This window comes from Lepidothrix coronata, unplaced genomic scaffold, assembly GCF_001604755.1.
Source record: "Lepidothrix coronata isolate B3197 unplaced genomic scaffold, Lepidothrix_coronata-1.0 Scaffold83, whole genome shotgun sequence".
Lineage (NCBI taxonomy): Eukaryota > Metazoa > Chordata > Aves > Passeriformes > Pipridae > Lepidothrix > Lepidothrix coronata.
In genome coordinates, this window is record NW_016690263.1 from 1,850,431 (window position 1) to 1,870,076 (window position 19,646).

Here is a 19,646-nt window from a genome sequence, read left to right on the forward strand (position 1 = left end):
GCCTTGACAGCTGCGATGGGCTCCCGCAGCACAATGACTCCGGGGCTCCCCAGACCCGCGCGGGTCACGGACAGCAAGAGCTACCGGGCCTGCGAGCGAGGGCTGGCGTTTCCCTGGAGCTCAGCGAGCGGCTGCTTTGGAGGGAAAAGAGGGAGTTAGGAAGGGGCAGGAGTGTCTGCCGCCCGAGAAGGGGGAGGACGAGGAAAGGGAGTCCAGGTAAATCACAAGTAAGGGACTTGGCCAGGCGCTCTAATTTGAGACAGGTCGAGTGTGTGTTCTTGCTTTTCTTCGGACTCGTTTCTTTGGAGATTTCGTATCAGAGAAGAGTGAGGAGTCAATAAGTCTGCAACGTGGTCATTTCAATATACAGAAAACTACGAACTTATCTCGGGAGCAGAAATTGAATAACTCCTCAAGGTAGAGAGCAAGTGTTGGAATTGCAGTATGCATCTCTTGCCACTAATGTTTGCTTTTAGTAATAGAAAGGATAATTCTACTGATTACTTTTGCAAGAAAAATAAAATCATGCATAGGCTATTACAAGGTTATGAACAGATTATAAAATCTGCTGAATGTGAGGTATTGGTATAAGAGTCACTGTCCTTTTATAGGACAGAAATGTACATGATAACAATGTTAAAAAAATCATAGCAAACTTTATTGCTTCCAAAGAATTTTTCGTGGTTTTTTTACTGAGTGAATGTTTACTATTCTGAAGTGGCATTCCATCAAATTACACTGTAATTAGAGTTTTTAATAACCTGCTGCAGCAGCAACCAAAGTTTGCAAGGCATTTACTTTCAAATTTCAGAACCAAGAACTATACCTGAGCCTGGGCAGTTCTTTCAGAGCTTCTTGTCTCTATAATAAGCCTGTAACTCGCGCTATTTTTGTTACAACTATAATTAAGAAAGAATTTTAAAAAACCACCAAGGGAAACAGATGAAGAGGTTTCACTGTTTCCTTCACTTACTGCTAGTCTTACCATTTTAAACCTTGTGGAATGGCTGGTTTTAAAATCAGTGTGGTGGACATTGGCGGTAGTTTTTAGCAGAGGGTAATTGGCTATTTCTTCTGTTTCCTCTAGTGTCTTTGTAATACAGCACTGTGTTTAGAATTAAGTTGCTTAGTGCTATTCATTAGCAAAGAAAACCATCTTGAAATTTTTATGTATGGGCTTATTACTTCAAAATGAAGTACTATATTCTGTACCCTGTTGTGGAGCACAGTTTGGAGACTTTGGAAGTTATGTCTAACTGAAAAAGCGCTGCTGTGAACTCATGTGGCCTCTAGACTGACTCCCTGATGCACTCTTGCCAAGTCTGTTGCATTTTGTTTGTGGTTGCTGTTTGTCATCCATTACCACATTGTTTCAGGTGCTTATTTCTGGAAGTATAGTACTAGTTCTGACCCTGATTACATACGTGTTGATTCATATATGTGTGCATAAGGGCACGGGACAGAGACAGCATAGTTGCTGCGCACTGCAGCTCCATGAGGGAGATATTTTTTTATAACTTCAGAATCCCAGGATAGAAGGGAAGGCAGGCATTACCTTTGGATTTTAAATGTCAAATTTACAGTTGTGAAGACTGATACAGGACTGTGTTGAGAATATTTTTGGAAGATAGGTGTTTACCAGGCCTTTTGGGTTTTTTGTTGTTCTACAACTCAAGATGTAAAGCCACAGTATATTTTTTGGCTAATAAAACTTTAATAGTTTGGACCCCAGACAACAGTTTGGTCCGCTGAAACTGGTGAGAGTGATACAGTGTACCAGTGTGAGGTTTTTTGATGATTGAGGGCTCCTGGGTTGAAAGGAAAACAGCATGTCCATAGCATGACAGTAGATAGTTGATATGGAAGTGAGTGTTAGATGATTTATTTGCAACTCTCCCGATGCAGGTAATTTCATTGTTCTTATTTCTTCATTCTTTCAGCATGGTGGTAAACTCTGTAAACATTGTTTCTCAGTGCTGGCAATTACAAATTCTTTATAACTTTGCGAACAATGCACTTGGTGCCATGGTCTAGTAACCACGGCAGTGTTGGATCAGTGGTTGGACTTGATGATCTTGGAGGTCTTTTCCAACCCGGTTGATTCTATGATTCTATAAAAACTATGTGGAAAACCAAGTGCCTTAGCAATATGTGTGATTTTATTTATCTGTTCTAAATTTATGACTTTATTATTCCACAGAATAAGATACTTTCTTATCTGCAGTATGAAATTAATGGGACTCCTGTGATTTACCCACCCACCCCCTTCCTTTTCCTGTATGGTTACAGTGAGTGGAAGAATTGCCCACCTTTTGTGAGAGTGCTCTTTGCACAGAGGGGTGATGGTGCAGGGAGAGATGGATCTTGTAAAGAACTTTTTCTTTTGTTCTACCTGTCTGTGGGACACATTTTTATAAATAATTTAAAGTACATATTACCTTATTGTGTTGGGGCTTATACCACAGCTATAAAGACTAATAGAGGGTCTTGAGCCTTTGGGTCTGAAGTCATATACTGGTAGACTTAAGTCTACATTTACATCAGACTTTGAATATAAAATGTTAATAATTTTACATTGAATTTCCAACTCTTCAGATGCATGGCTGTTCTGCTTGTGTGCAGAAGAGAAGCAGCAGCATCATGAGACAGATCTGTGTATGCAAACCAATATCAAGTACAGAAATGTTTCAAGTACTGCACCTCTGATATTTTGACATTTTTTCCTTTCACTTGTAATATTGGCTGCTGCAGTAACTTTTTAAGCATTTACTCACAGCTGTGTAGAAAATAAGTAGTCTGGCCTTTCATTGATCTGTTCCCTTTTTGGTGAACTGAAAGAAAGATTTTTACTGTAGCAATGTTGTGTAATTGTAACTTTGAGCTGTCAATCTATTGACTTTGATGATTATAGCGGTTAAACTGAGCTACACTGTCCATCTTTTCGAAGACATTTATGCACTTCAGAGGAGTTACTCTAAGTCCATATTGTTGAATTATTGTTTAGGAGGTGGAGATAATGTTGGGAATGTTTCTCTCAAACGTGGAGGAACAGTTATTGCTTCTCATAGTATAGACTTTGACTTGCATTTAGCAGGCAGATAATTTGTTTTGATGATAGATTGCAAGTAGAAGCGGTTATGAGGGTTGTGGAATGGTTATTTATTTCAGTATTTAGTATAAAATTAAGCTTAACTAATCAGTCCTTTTTAAGCAGTCCTTAAAAAACCCACAGGTTACTTGATCAACACTGACTGAAAATAAAATGAAGTAGGTTGTAAAAAGTTGATCAGCATTCTTTTTTGTGATAGCTGTAAATGCCATGAGGTATGTGGGTAATATATGCATCTGAACCGGATGAATATTTGATTAATATATGCATCAAACTTCTGTTTGTGCAAGCTCTTAAGGTGCTTGCTGTAGCAGGGGTGTAGAAGTACTTCTTTGTACAAAGTAATGTTTATTCACATAATAGAATATTTGAATATTCAATACCTTTGTTTTATAATGAAACCTTTTTCTGTATAAAATAACATACATATTAGAAGTTAAACCCCAGAAACTTCTGTTCATTAATCATTTTTCTAAGCTAATGGTGAAAACAGGTACATATTTTCTAGAGTTAAGTCCATTTTGCAGTTTAAAGCACTCAACTGAGCGTTCTGAGTATTTTGGGTAAGGGGGCAATTAGACATAATCAAGGGTTTCCCTTCTGTTTTCCATTTCCTTCAAGACTTTCCATAAGCTGTTCAGTCTAAACTATGTCAAGAGGCAGATTGCCTCTGGTAGAACTTCAGGTGCCTGTATACTGAAGATTGAAAGTCTGTTCTATGTGTCTGTGGATAAATCTTGCCTTTCCTCATAGGCTTCTTGGCAAGACTTCCAAATTAAAACTGTGTAGAGCTGCTTCCTTTTTGTGTATGGATAACCTATAAAGAGAGGACATGATTGTAAATTGAAAGATGACTGCTGTATAGCAGAGCTTACCTTAAGAAATACATGTGCGAATTTGGAGTAAGGAGATTTCTTGAGATAGTTCAAGATAAACAGAAATAAGGAGATTTTCTCCTTTGGAAAGAATGTTAATATTTCATTTGTTTCACTATAAAATTGAGGTATGATTTTTGGCACTAAAGGATTAGAGTCTTCTTCACTAAAAAACACAATGTTTTTACTTCTCTGTGCCCCATTCTTCCATTTTATTTTTTAAAACGTTGATTTAGATCTTTAACACTTTTATAAAATTTTCTTGCAGTATTCACCTCATGGAGGCAAAACAATAAAAGAATGCAGGACACTGAGTTACATAAAGATCCATGTAGAGAGTGAACAGGAAATACCTGGATGGCTATGGAGTTTATGTACAGGAAGATATTGCTCAGTGTAGAAGTTGTGTAACTTTTTCTGGAATATTGTTCCTAAATAACTCCCTTCTAGCAACACTTGGTATTAAAATTTAATGATTGCCTTTTCATAAATGTGTATTTGGAATAAAATCTCTCTTAGAAGTGCACAGAACTGTTAATTCATAACAGTCTGAGGTTTTCTTTTAGGCACAGTGTAGAAGTATGTGGCATGTAAGTTATATAACACTTCCTGGTGAAGAAGTGTTATTTGTACTTTGTTAAACACTGGACATGTATTTTATTTCTTAGTTTCATTGTCTATGCATATCGAATGGCTCTATGAGAAATGTCTCTTTGGGGAATTTTTTGTGAGGGTTGAACTATCTGTTGGTGTAATTATTTATTTCATGCTGAAAGCAGGTTTTGAGGTAGTGGTGGGTATTCTTGATCCTTTTTGTCATTTAACCAGTTGGGAGAAAGTGATAATGATTTGTTTTTCCTAACTGATCAAGAGTATGGCAGGGAAGTTGGATCTTCCAGTGGTTTAACATATCTTCAGGACTTGGAAGAGCTTTGCTTGCCTGTGTGATTGTTACTTTTTTTCACTCAGACTGTTCTTGAATTATCCTAAGCAATGGCTCAGCAGGATGTTGAGTTTAATGATACCTTCTGCCTTTATCAGTGCAACTCCAAACAGGTATCAAGAGCTAATTATGAAGTTGGCTGTTGTTCAGGACCAGTCCTGAATCTACAGCATGAATTCAAGCAGTCCGTAGGTTTCTCTGCCACTATAGGATCTTTACTAAAAATGGCTGATTAGAGGTAGCCTCCTGTTAGCAATTAAAGGTAAAAATACATTTTTCTGAGTTCAGAATAAATTCGACTCAATGTTACTGAGAAATGAAGTGCATTCCTAGCTTTTTTTGAAGCTATTGTGCATGCTTATGTATATATTTATATTGAAAAATCCTGCATATGTTGAATGTAACATTCTGAAAAATTGTCCTTCTCTGAATGCTGACTGAAATGATCCTGAAATAGAGAATGAACTTTAGAAAGTCCAGGTCTTTCTGATTATAAAATTTTTTAACAGGTTGGTTGCTGTAAAATTTCTTCCATTTGCTCACCTTGTTTTTTCTTCACCCAAAATATTGCCACTCTTTAACTACCACCACATATGAGGATGATGATCCTATAATACTCCTCCTAGACTAAAAAACCCAAAGGAAGCCCCTTGGCTTTATACCTGTGACCACTATAACAAGCTGGACTCTAGTATTTAATTTGAAACTGTGGTGATTTGCTTTCTTTGAGGATGATGTGCTTAACTCCTGGACCCTGGGGTGCAGGAACAGAATCCTGTGATACACCTTGAGACCCTGGGAAAAGAAAAGATCCCGCTTTGACCAACAACTCTCAGAAGAGAGTTCAAGGAGAACGTGTAAACATCTTTACAAGTTTTATAAGAGCTATTCTGTTTCGTAGCTTTAGCAAGATATATACAGTTGTATTGGTAGAAGGCAGGACTACTGGCTGTGTTAACTCTCTGGTGAAGTGGTGTAAATTAGGGAGCGCTGGCACTGTTCTGTGCCAGGAGACTGGATTAACATTTAGGAGGTGCAAAATACCTGCCCCTTTTCAACCTTCTGTGATGCCTCACCGAAAACACTTTAAATTATACACTTTTATTTTAATCATCTTACTCTTTCTTAACTTTTAATTCCCTCAACTTGATTATATTCAGGTTTTTTGCTGTCAATGTTGCAATTGCCTTAACAATGCAAAGCTCTTTATACTCTGTAGACTGTATTCTTCAATGTGTGTGTGTATATATATATGACTTCTTATATTCAAATAGTTCTTGCTTTCTGCTGTCTGTTCCTTAGGCGTGTGTGCTCCTGACTTGCAGCTGGTGAACATTGACATGAGTGTTCATCACTAGAACAGTCTAGGTCAGTTCAGATCACTGTGTTCGTAGTCTGCTGTGGATTATACTTTCTCCTTCTATATTCCTGATTAGTAAGTAGATGTTCCTGGTTTCTTGAGGATGTTTGCTGCACTGCAATTCCTCCCTTCCCTTTTCACTCTATAGTGATTATGAGAACTTGCCACACGGCAAAGTATACAACTTCATTCTTACTTATGTGATCTTTTACTACACATACTAGTAATAATAAAAAATGAGCTTAATATTTTCAGTTCTATGTAGTATTAAGTATCTAACGAAGCTCTAACTGTGGCCACCTGTCATTAGCTGTATAACTTAACAAAGTAGCTTCATGTTAATGGAATAATGTGCCAGTGTAGTGATGCTGATGGTAAAGATATTTTTAATCTTATCAAATTCAAATACTGTCTTTTGGTATATACCTAATTAGTTTTACTGGTTGTAGTGGTGACTTTATTGAAAAGAAAATTTTTTTACTAGCATAATGTGTTCCAAAAAGTGCCAAGCAATTTAAAAGACTGTGAATCTTTTTAGATGGAAATGGTCCAAGGTGTGTAACTGTTTTTTGGTTTTGTTTTAAAGATGTTATTTGGAAGGTTCATGCATTTAGGAGAAATGCAGAAAACAGAGATAATGACAGAGTGAGCAACTGCAACTGAGGATGAACTTGGGCTGAAATAATCGTGCTGAGTTGTTTTCCTCCAGGACTGCTGTGACTTTCCTGCTAAAAGAAGTTAATAAAACCCCTGAATGATCCCTGGCTTTATAAGCGGGAGCTATAAATACAGAAATTGGGAAGTGATTTCTGTCTTGTGATCTGTGCAGAACTGGCAAAGTCAACACTGAAATATAATGTCCCATTCTTTAGTAGTCATTTTGAAAAGAATGCTGAGAATTTGACATAAAACCCCTTTGAGGTCTGGAAATAACATCCTGAAGAGGTATCCATTTAGAGGGGTAGCCTTATTAGATGCTTCACTGGGTTTTAGACTTATTCAGAGGCTTTTTATATTAGAGTAGAAAATTGTTTAGTTTAAGGGATATGACACAGCAGACTGGAGCTTCACTTTAGAAAAGTTAAATCCCAGTGAGGGTGTGTAAACAGTTTGACAGATACAGGTGTGAAGTTGGGTAACTGTGGGGTTTTTTTTTCCCCTTGTTTTATTTGGGTTTTTGTTTTGTTTGTTTGTTGTTGTTTTGATTAGATTTTTGTTTGTTTGTTTTGTTTTTCCTTTTGGTGCAACAGCCAAAGAAATAATCAGGCAACAAGTGTAAAACATACCAAAATAATTTTTGTACAATGAAAATTTATGAATCCTTTCTACATGGAGACACAGAAGAAATAGAAATGGATTTACAATAAGCCATCTCTTACTCTGTAGTCTAATCTACTGCTGTTAAGTTTACGTGTTCTGTCCATGCTTTTTCATAAATCATCAGACTTAAATTAAGAACTGGACCCTTGGAACTGAGAGAACTAAGATATTTCTTAGTTCTTAGTAAGGGATTTTTAAGAACGGCTGTCTTAAGTGCAAAGGGAGTCAACACTATCTGTCCCGTAATAGATGGAATGTACTCAACATAGCTGGTGTCTACTAAGAAAGGCAATGACCTTTTGTTTATTAGTTAAAACAGAGACCTAAACAGATTACTGATAGCCAGTATCAAAGTACAAGTAGTTCAATAGTTTGCTGGTGGGTTGTTGAATATGCCTGTCCAAGGCCAGAAGCTGTTCTTGAAAAATTAAAGTTAGAAGAAAATGTACAAGAACCCTTGCAGTGTAAATTCTAAGACTCACAACTGCAAAATAATCCTGATTTTTCTTCAAGAATTTCTCTTACAATTGCTCAGGTTGCACTGCACTTAAACCTGTGTTTTACAATTGGTTTGTGCTGTAAGTTGGGACTATTATGTAGCATTATGTGAAAATTGTATGCCTGTCTTGAGCACCCTTATTATATGTGTTTCAGTAATATATAGAACAGCTAAAAGCATATTCAACAGTTTCTTTTCAATCTCTGATTATTTCGGTATGGTTAAGTATTTATGAGAGTTTAGGTCTGGGCAGAAAACTACTTCAGAGATTTCAAAGTCAAGTGAAATTTTTTTAGACATTATTTTAGCATTACTTCACATAGAACATTTCATTAATAAACTGACATCTATGATGATGCTAAATGTTTTCAAAATACTTACTGCACTGTGGTGTTATAGCTGTGATGGTCGAGAGTATTTCTCAAGTGTTTTAAACACTATCTAAGCTGTGGTTACAGTGTATTTTGCTGTTGGTTGTCCAACATTGTGATTTGACTTGTCCACAAGCTTGTCTGTGTCTATTTTCATTAGTTTTTCCTCAGAGAAGGTACTGCTCACAGCCTTTGACTCTCTCAACCAATTCATACTGGAATAATATACAGAATGTTCCAAAATAGAATATTTACATAGGAAATGCTATATATAGTCTTAATTGAGGGAGGGAATACTTAGGGTTGATAGCTGGTATTTTTGGCAAGACTCAGTTTTTGTCATTGGTGTTGCAATTGTGTTGTGGGTTTTCTCCAGCACAGACATTTGGAAAACACTATGACTTAATAGATTTTAAAAAAACCAAAACTTCAGTAGTTTCTTACCAAACAGTAGTATAAGGATTTCTTTTCATCTATGAAAAGAATATTAATTTTTGACTGACATCTTGGGAATCCAGAAAGGTCCCAGTTGACTGGAAGCTGGCTAATGTTGTCCCAGTTTTCAGGAAGGATTACCCTGGTCACTACAGACCTGCCAGTCTCACTTCAGTGACTGGTAAAATTATAGAGATTATTATTTTGGGAGGTATTGAAAAACACCTGAAGGACAATGCAGTCATCAGTCACAGCCAGCACAGCTTCATGAGAGGAAAGTCCTGCTTATCCAACCTGATTTCCTTCTATGACAAGGTAACCCACCTACTTGATCAAGGGAAGCCATTTGATGTAATCTTTTTGGATTTCAGTAAAGCTTTCGATACTGTCTCTCACAGGATCCTTCTGGACAAAATGTCTGGCACACAGCTGGATAAACACATCATGTGGTGGGTGAGCACCTAACATTCTGTCGTAACTTTTTACTGTAAAAGGCATATGAACACTAATATTGTTATTTTATGTATTGGAAAAACTGATATGAAAAAAATTGAAGTTCCATAGAAAGTCATTTCAGATAATAGATGTGGGATTTTTAGTTTTGCATTACGTGACTTGATCTTCATGAAGTACATACTTTCTTGAAGAATGATACTTATATTGTCAAACAGGCTGAATTGTAAAGAGAACTTAGTTTAATTTACATTTGTGTGCAGAGCTTTCTTAAATTATTATTGGGAATGTGACTGCCTTAAAGTCTTCAGAGCTTATTTTCAAACATGATTCATGGATTATTCAACAACGTGCTTAAGAAATGCGGTTGGAATATGGTATCCAGACTCTTCACAGAATAGTGTTTATAATGAGTAAGAATTGCTTTTGCTGCTTATGTTTTACTTGGTTAACTATTTAGTTATCTTGAGAGGTGGCATTCAATTTGATATTTGAATGGAAAGACTTTAATTTGTCATTAGAATTGTATTGATATGGGTGAAGAAATGAGCATTTGTGTCTAGTTAGGTGATGCAGTAGCTCCAAGCGTTCCTGTTAACTGTCAGTTGATTAAAGAAATGATTATGTCTGTTTAACAGCTTTCAGATTAAATTTGCTGGCTCTTGGCTCTGATTGTGGGGAGAAGGAGAGCTGACATGTAGGGACAGTGGCTGACATTCTGACACTGTGGCATGGAGCATTTTAGTAGTTCTTTTACAGTGTGTAGATGATAAAGACCAGATTAACTTCACTTTTTGTGAAGTTAATGTAATAGTTCAGTCTTACAGAATAGAATGTTCTTTCAGGAAAGTGACAGTTCTTTTAATAATTCCTAGGCAGGAACTTCCTTTTCTGAATGAATGTCTCTCAGACTGAAATTGAAATGGAAAACTTATTTATAAATTAAACTGTGCTTAGTGGTTTGTAAGTTTTTAACCGAAACAAAATTTTAGAAGCGTTGTTGCATGAAGAACACTTGAGTACGAGAATAGTCAGTGAATGATAAACTTCTAAGGCACTTGCTTTTGTTATTAAAAAAATAAATGTTTTTAGTGTCCAGTTTTTAGACATGTATATTTTAGTCTTTGAGGACAATGCTCTTTTTGTAAAAGAGTGTGAATCTATTGTTTTTAGTGCCTTCAGCTTTTTTTGGACATGTAGTCTAAATTGACTTTTTTTCCCCACTACCATTGGCTTCTCTGTACTGGGTGTAAGTCTGTGGACAGACTTGGTTTACTGTGTTTCCAAACCATGAAGTTTAGAGGGTGTTAGTCTTTAAAAACAGAATTATGAGTTGTGTGAGTTTTGTTACTGTACTATTCCTAAGTACCATATTGGTTAAGAGAGTGCCTATAAAAATCCTAGAAAAAAATGATTCCGTGAAAAAATTCTAAGAGTGACAGAATGAATGCAGTTTTATGCTGAGTTTAAGTTGTGACTTGGAAGTTTGGCCCTAGCACAGAAGAGGATGCAATTGAAGGCTGGATTTTCTGAAAGTTGTTCAGAGATGCTGATGAAACTTGACAGTATTTGGCCCTGTAGTGAAGAGGCAAACATTTGAATGTGAATGATATGGTGGTAGTGGGAAAGAGAAAAGACAGATTTAGGGAAGGAGAGAATTTTGCAAGCCTAGTCTTTGCCATCCATAGCCACTGCAGGACTGAAAGGGGACTTATGGATGAGTAAATCCTCAGTTGTGTCATTAACCTCCTTAGACCTAGTTGGGTGTCTTGTGTCTGCCACTTTTGTGAGACAGTTGCTCAAGCATGCCACTTTTTTAGTGGTTAGGGTTTGCTTTTAAAAAGATATCAGGAAGTGATCACTTGAGTCTTGGAAAAAAGTATCAGTTGGGGAGCAAGAAATGGTCATCGGCTCAAATGGAAAAGATCTGTAAAAAAGGGAACACATATTAATTCCTTTGCTACTCTAAGTGTAATAGTTACCTACCCTGTTATTTAACTGACTTTTCATAAGTTTCTGCCAAAAATTACCTTCTTTATTTGCAAATGTTGTTCAGATGTACACTGGTATTAACTAGTTGTTGTTATCTTTTTTTCCCCACACCTTTAACTTGAGCTTACTTTATGAAGTAAAGGTTTTCTGTTAATGTAAGAGAGGTGGTGTTTCTATTTTTTTTGGTCTTCCAATTATTTTCTATTCTACAGGATCTTTTAAAGTACTATATCTTTGGAACATGTATGAAGCTGATATGACCAGTGACATCTTACTGCATAACTTACTAGAGAGAGAATCTTGAGACTTTAATTTACAAAATAAATATAGATTTTAATTTATATATTTATTTATAGTATGGTATCTTCTTTCAGTCCTCAATTGAGAGTTAAAGATTAACTGTAAGGACAATAAATATATAAACATAATCAGATCTGTAAGAATACTCTAAAATTCTTCTAAATGCCCAATGCTTTTACATGCTTCTAGGTGTTCTGAAGGAGGTTAAGTTTCAGACTGTGTTTATTGAAAACAGAAGGTGAAGGCTTATCTTATGTTCAGTTTCCCTTTTATGAATGGGAACTGGAATATTAGTAGCTGCATAGGTGTGTTCACTCTTAAATGACTGAGTCAAATCTTCACCTCCCCAGTATTTTCTAGTTTCCTAAACAGTGTTCTGCTTCATCTTCAACGTAATAAGTATCTAAAAATTAAGATTAGATTAATATTTTTGTGTGGTAATAAACTTGTGATTAAACCAAAAGGTTAAAAAAACCCTACTGTTTTTAGTTTTGTAGTTTAGTTATCCTTAGTAGGATAAGCATACACTTAGTGTATGCACTGAGTATATATAGTTAAATTGCCCCAGTGTATTGCACTTCTTTCAAAATTACTGCAGTCCTTTCCTGCCTTCCCTCTAGAAGTCTGAATGGACTTCAGAAAAACAAAACACAAGCATTGCATTGTAGCTGGTATTGCTTTACATATAGTTGAATTTTTTCAAAATAAACTTCTAGAGACTGAGATTTAACAATGTTTAGAACTGAAATGGAAAGAAAGTATACTTACTTATTGAGTGTGTTCCTGTATTGGTAAACCCATTAGAATTCAATAGTTTGAAACACTAATCCTTTTTGGTAATTTTGACAGCATGAGATAAGGCTTTTAATCAGTCCTTTACCATCCAGGTTTCTTTTGTACCTCTTTTTCCCTTTAATATGTTTCACTAGGTTTCAGGTGTTGGACAAGTATTTCAAATACTGCATATCAGGATTTATTAGTAAAATAAGACTATGAAATCCTATGTGGATATCATAGTTATTATATAAACTTTAGGTTATATATGCAATTTTACCTACCCAAAATGCTGTAATAACTTCAGTGTGAAGATTGTCAGTCTTTTTTGTGCAGTTAAAGCAATGAAGTGTAGTTTGATATGAATGCTGCTATGGGTAGTGCTGTATGAAATGTAGAGCAATAATTCTGAAGTTTTAAGAGCCTTCTAGTTTCTTTTGAAAGAAGGGGGGAAAAAATCCTCATTTTCTTCCCAGGACACTTTTTTTTTCTTTAAATTTTGATTTATAAGCTTCTGAAATATTATTTCATTATGAAATGAAATATTTTTAAGAATTGAAAGTTATGTGTAAGTAATTTAGTAAACTAGTTTAAATCTTCTATTACACTTTGAACAAGCAGTGTAATTGCATACTAGGGATGTGGACTATCAGTATAATCAGTGATTTTTAATTATTCCTGTCGTTTAAGGGAAACTTCAGTTTCTTGTTTGAGATCTTAGCATTTGTGTGAAACACTGTTGCCTGGTTTGTGTATGATCAGACTTGCTATTTAAAACATAAAAACTTTTCCAACTCCAAAATGCATATATATCTGAAACGCAATATGCCATTAAAACAAGGCTAAGTTTACAAAGTCTAAAATATTAGATACTAGGATTTTTAAATGTTCTTTTCTGTATGTGCATTCTGTAGTTTTTAAATCTCAGACAACTCTTTTTCATGGGATCCATACTGTTCAAGTAGCTATTCAGTAATTCTTTTTATCCTTGAATTCTATCTTGCCTTGTTTCAAGCATTATTTCATGCATCCTTGCACAAATACAAAGTATCTGTCACTCTAACTACTTCTCAAAGCTGCCCGAATTCACTTTCATAATAAAGCTGAGCAAGTTTGTGTGGTGGTACTCACAACTAAGGGCCAAGGTGTAGAGGGAGACCAGAGTTATTAAATGTCAATTTTGTAGAAACATAGTGGATCCCAGGGATCTGTGAAAACACTGTAAATATGGAAATTTACAGGCTGGTAGAAAAGAAGGAACCTGCCCTGAAAATAAGACTCTTGATTAGGCTTTGAAGAATATGAAGTACAGTTGTTATCTGTAGTGAAAAATATTCTGACAGAGTCTGCACACAACTGAATACAGCTGGATTTTAACCCATGAAAGGCCATATTTTTGCTTACAGAACTATTACATGTTTTGTAAAGAGCATGTTTTCTTCCCCTTAAGAAATGTTCTTGTTAATACACTTTTTAAAGTGCATTTTGATTAAATTTTCAATTCAAAAGAGTTAAGACTTTTATTTGACTTTTGTAATCTCTCTGCTCTTGTTTTTGCAACTCTTGTGCCCTGGACATGCATGTTATGGTATCATGGTCAGTTTAGGCTGATCTAAGACCATGTTGTCTGAAGGGAGCTGTTACTTCAGTATCCTGTTTGCATCCCCTGTGCCAGCCTGCGTACTCCCATGGCTATACAGAGTAGAATCAGGAAACTGATGTAATTCAGAACTGAGTAAAAAATAAATAGGATGATTTCCTCGGTAGACTTGATATATGTGAACACAAGTAGCTCAGTCAGCACAGCAGAAGGAACAGCAGTATGAGGAGGAGGATTGCTCTTGGTGGTATCAGCCTGGGGACTTACAAACTGGTGTAAGACAATAGAAAGAATTCTGTTGTAACTAGGGAGGGTGGGGTGAAAAGGTGGGACCAAATGCTTCTTTGCCATTTTGTTTCCCAGTTTTTGTGCTAGACAATCTCAAATCATCAGTATATTTACAAATCATATCAAATCTAGCTCTCCTGAGAATTGTTTCAGTTGTTTCAGTGTTTGAATATCTAAGAATTGTGAAAGTTGTATTATGTAGAGATAATTTCTTAAGCATTTGTCTTTGTGTATGGAACCTAAGTTAGTACAGCGCCCCTGAGGGAGACTGATGTGTTTGCTTTATCTGGTTTTATCGACCCCGAGATTTACCGCATTTCAAAAAAGGTGTTGGGAAATTGTGTGTTAATCCTTAGGGCTCATAGTCAGGGAGTACATCAAGTGTATTGTTTTGACACCTCTCATTTCTCAGTTCAGACCAAAGGGAGCAAGTTGATTAATTTATACAGCAAATTTTTGGTGACCTAATTCTTGGTTTCATGTTGAGGGTTTTGATGACTAAGTACTCCTCCAGTCTAAATTGATTTTTGATATTTCTAAATATTGAGCTCTTAACTTCTATTACATTTTAGCTATGTGACGGTTACAATGAGAAAAAAAGTAATAAATCCTAAAATCAGTCAAATGTGTATCCAAGCAATTACAGAAAGCAATGCTAGAAGAAATCTGCTAATATTGACAAAAATGTCAAAACCTCAGCTACAAAGTGTGTTTTGTGGTAACCTTTCTGTTCAACCTACTGGACCCTGTAAAGATTATTATAAATACTATTGTTCTTTTGAGGGTTTTTTGTAGGGTGGATTTTGGGTTATTTTTATTTCTGTACCATTGTTTCTTTAGTATATTAATTCTCAAGATCACTCAGCTCATTAACCTGTCTGGTTGAAAAAAGTATGAGATCTAGGCAATACCTTTTAAATATGGAAACTTGATTCTGCTTGGCCAAGTACTCCACAAGTATTAACATATGGAAAAATTTTGTCTACGAGCCTTTAGGAAACAGATGCCTCCCTCTGTGTATGATCAGAATTATATTGTTTTCCTCTCTAAGGTTGAAATAACACCCAACAGTTGCAGCTGGCAACTAAGATTTGTCAAATAGTTTTAGGAGAGTGTTGGCCAGTGAAAGAAGACTAATGAAAGGGGAGAAAACTATCACTTACAGAAGACCTGAAGTTTGGAAGAAGCTGAGAATTGCATTCAAGTCAAAGGGCATAAGAGCTTTTATAACCTTTATTAGATAATTATTAAAGTATTTACTTCTGGGTTTATTTTTGTAGGAAGAGTTTGTGGGCAGTCAGTAACTTCCAAATATTTGAAGTACAGTGTTGTGCATATGTGCATGTAATATGTTACCTTCCAAAAAACCCCTACTTTTATAACTATTTAATGTGTATTTTGTTATTTATGTAACAACTTTGCATTGACTGGTGAAAACTGGGATAACTTATTGGGCTTGTGAAATTGTCTTGGTCATTTGCTGCCTTAGGTTATTAGGGGAGTACAAATTATGTGTAGTGGTAGCTTTCTGCAGAAGGCTGTTAACTTTGTATTTGATTAGAGTCAGTTTTGTAGTGTTTTTTTGAATCTAAGTAACATAATTGCAGTTGAGTATAGTTGGGTTTGCTGATTCTGGATCTTGGTCCCTACCTTTTATTTTGAAATATCTGTGCAGTCAGTATGAAGTCTGTTTCAGTGTGCTTGGGGTTTTTTTGGTGTGGCATTGGTGTTTTTTCCCTCCATCCCTTAAACTCTCCTATTACCGTACACTGGTACATTACTGTTTCTTACCAAGTGACAGTGGTTAGTTGAAAATGCTTTCACGACAGACTTTTAACTGGAATACTTGTAACTGCCTTGTTCTCACTAGGATTTTAATTGATTAAATCATTACTTAGCTAATGCAAGTTAAAGGAACATATTTTAATTTGGTCACCATTGAGCACAAGGCCAGAGGGGCTAAAATCAGGGCTCATATGTCAAGTCTTACACGATGATATCACTTAATCTCAAGAAAGGAGTGATACAAGAATGTTATCATCCTGGTTAAACTGTTTCAGGCTGTAACCACTGAGTAGTGAAAATGGACAACCAATCCCTTTAAAAAAATCTTGAGGGATAGATTAGGTGCCCATTATAGCAGTTCCCCCTGCCTCCTTTAATAATTAAATTGTGTTGTTGCTCTTGAGCTTAGTAGAGCAATGTGGTTTCTGCTTTATTTTCCTTATTTTAGTTTTTTAAATACCTCTTCCAAGGAAATTTTATATCTAATCTTGTAGTGAGCTACCCAATGGCTTTAGTTAATTTAGAGTCATAATGAGGACAAATGAGTCTGTGTAATGATGGCCAATCCAGTACAATCATTGACTGTTTAAATTTTGTATTCATCTCTGCAATTTCCCTTGTCTTCCCTAGGATTTTGACTTGCAAAAGTCAAAACACAAGTCTTTTCACTTTGTAGTGAAGAGACTACTTTTGTCCTTAATAAACTTATTGCTTTTATTTTTCAACTACTTTAAAGTTTGATGAGATGGCTTGTATGTTCTGCTGAATTTATTAGCATCTATTAGGTTAGCAGGCAAGTAGATACCTTCCTTACTTCTTTTTAAATTAGGTGGGTAGTATGATTGATGCTTTAAAAAATCATAGCATTATTTTTCCCCATATACAATAGCACACTAAACCCAGTTCTCCCTTGATAATCTAACCTTCAGCTGTCACTAGTAAGTAAAATGTGAATCCGTTAAATAGTTGTTTCCTGTACAATTGATTTGTAATTTCTGTATGTGAATTCATGTACTCATTTCTTAATCTGTTCAGTATGTTTGCATTAAAAGCTCAATTGCTGGTTACTGTGTACCTAATATAATATGGCTTTGGAAGAACATGTGTAATAGAATTTATGCTAGCAATGGTGCAAGGACAAAGATGTGTGCATATATTAAAAAGTTTAATAAGAGTGCTGTTTGTGCCTTCTTGTAGTGTTACTGTACAAACTAATACCTGTTCATCTTAAAATGATGAAAATAGTAGTGTCTAGGGCAGAAGTGTTTTTGTTGTTTTTGACTCACTGAAGTAATTAATGCAAAAAAGTTTCTTTTCTTTTTCTTCCCTTTTTTTTTTTTCTTTTTCCTTTTGAACCAGACTTGGTTGTTTTATTTTGGGAACAGAATGGATAAAATCTATTTTTTCTTTTTGTGTTTTTGTGTATGTGTTTTCAGGCTCGGATAGCGTTTCTACAAGGGGAAAGAAAGGGTCAAGAAAATTTGAAGAAAGACTTAGTGAGAAGAATAAAAATGTTAGAATATGCATTAAAACAAGAAAGGTAGGTATACAAATTGTTCAGCTTTTTTCTGACCTGGAAAACTTTGCAGACTAAAGGGAATTCTGGCACATTAAGTGAATTATCTTTATTAGATGATTTTATGTTACTTTATGTAATATGTTTTTATGATTGGTCATCTTTACACTGTGTTTTCTGACAAACCTTAGTGTCAGCTATAATAAAAAGCTGCATAATTTTCAAAACGTTTAGACTCTTGTCTTAGACAAAGTGGACAGTTTCCCTTTTCTGAGTTGGAGAATGAACATGCCCAACAGATTTATACCTTATTACTGTACCTTTACGTGTGCTTCAGAGCTATTGAATTTGAAAGGATGAAAAATACTGTTCTTTTGATCCCTTTCAACCGTTTTTTTATGTGTTACATGATGAAAACTGTATTTTTGTGACAGAACGGAATCTTTTAAAAGTTGATTTTGCGTTTTAAAGTATTGTTTTGTCATTGGGTAGATGCTAGCATATTTAGTCTCAGGAGGTGCATTTTCTGTAGCATTAATATAATGCTTTAAAAGTTAAAATTCCATTCAGTCTGTGCAGGCTAATGTCTTTCAAACCTACGTGCTCTTTTGTTGCCTGGTTATTTCATTTGACCAAAATCGGTAGGTAATTTTGCAAAAACACTAGGAAAATAGTCTTGTCATGTGCCTATACTTTCAGTAGTGGACTCAGTTCTTATACTTAGTTTTATCTTGCTCTTAAAAAGTAGCTGAATCCAAAGTGAAACAACTTGAGGATCAGGCAACAAAACAGGTACTCTTTGTTTATTTTGATTTCAGAGGAACATGCCTGTCAGAGTAAACTTAAAATTTTGTATCAAAGTGTAGTGAGGCTTTACCTGGACATTTTTAAGTTAGTTATCCAAGCATTAAGTATATCTAAATATATTTCACATTATCCATCAGTACTGTAAGTGACTAGTACAGAGGTAACTTTCAGCTGTTTTCATATTAAAAACTAATGTTTTGGCAGTGATGGCTGCATTTTTCTGTGTGAAGTGTCCAGTGTAAAAGTGCTTCAGAAAACTGTATATTCATACAGGAAGCCATATCAGCACATCATGTCTTTTCTGGTGAAGTATTAGACAGAAAGGATCTGTTATTTCATTCAGTCCTGTCCTTGTAGTGGAAAGTAGCTCAAGGTTTCCAACCAGTATAAGATTGAAAATTTTACATTGTTATATCAAACAGGTAACGTGCAAGTCAGTCTGGATTCAAGGCAGATGAGATGTATGCAGAGTATTGGGGTTTTTCTACTCCTCCTATAAAGAACATTGAGTGTATCAAAGAAGTAATACGCTGTTATGGCAGACCCAAATGTCTTGGAGATAAGTTATTATGTGAACTTGAAGGAAAAGATTTTGATTATTTTGGCAATAATAAACTAAGCTGCACAGGGACTTTGTGCAAGTGCATACCATAAGGCTGTGAGGATTGCCTGCTTTTTGAGAAAATCAGAGGCCATTAATTACAGCTGGAATGTGAAGACATCATATAACGGGATGCACAATTTGAAGATTAATGGCATTGGTGAAACCATATTCCTGCTCTCTCCTGAAATGCAGCTGCCTTTATAGTTTGTCTTCCCATGAAATACCAAAATTCATCCAATGGGCAAGAAACTTGTAAACGCCCACCAGAAGCAGAACAGCAGAATCACACCATTTACTTTCGTTTTTGTGGCTAGTGGGTACAAGCAAGTACTGCACAGTTTTTAAGATGAAGAGCCTTGCTTAAGTTCTAGCCAGAGTTCTTATGGAGATTGCTAGAAACAGGAACTGAAACTTGTGTTGATTGGTGAATGTGTGGGTGGCAATGAGGAAGCTACAAATGCCTAGTAATTTGAGGGGATCTGACTGTGAAAGTATGATGGATTGAGTAAGGAAAGCAAGCAGATACTGACTTGTTAGTAAATCATATGAGAATGATACTATGTTGATTTCTTGCTTGTCGCACTCAGTGTTCAGGAGTTTTTTTTTTGCCATTGT

At 35.6% G+C, this 19,646-nt stretch overlaps 1 protein-coding gene across 5 annotated transcripts in view; it reads left to right on the forward strand.

The window, feature by feature from the left end:
* The window catches only part of STRN3 (striatin 3), a 62,501-nt gene that overhangs the window by 739 nt on the left and 42,116 nt on the right, over positions 1 to 19,646 (forward strand). For all 5 annotated transcript variants that reach the window (XM_017820427.1, XM_017820426.1, XM_017820425.1 and 2 more), the window contains exon 2: positions 17,541 to 17,644. In XM_017820427.1, coding sequence (XP_017675916.1) covers positions 17,541 to 17,644 — 104 coding nt within the window. The remainder of the gene's footprint in view (positions 1 to 17,540; positions 17,645 to 19,646) is intronic.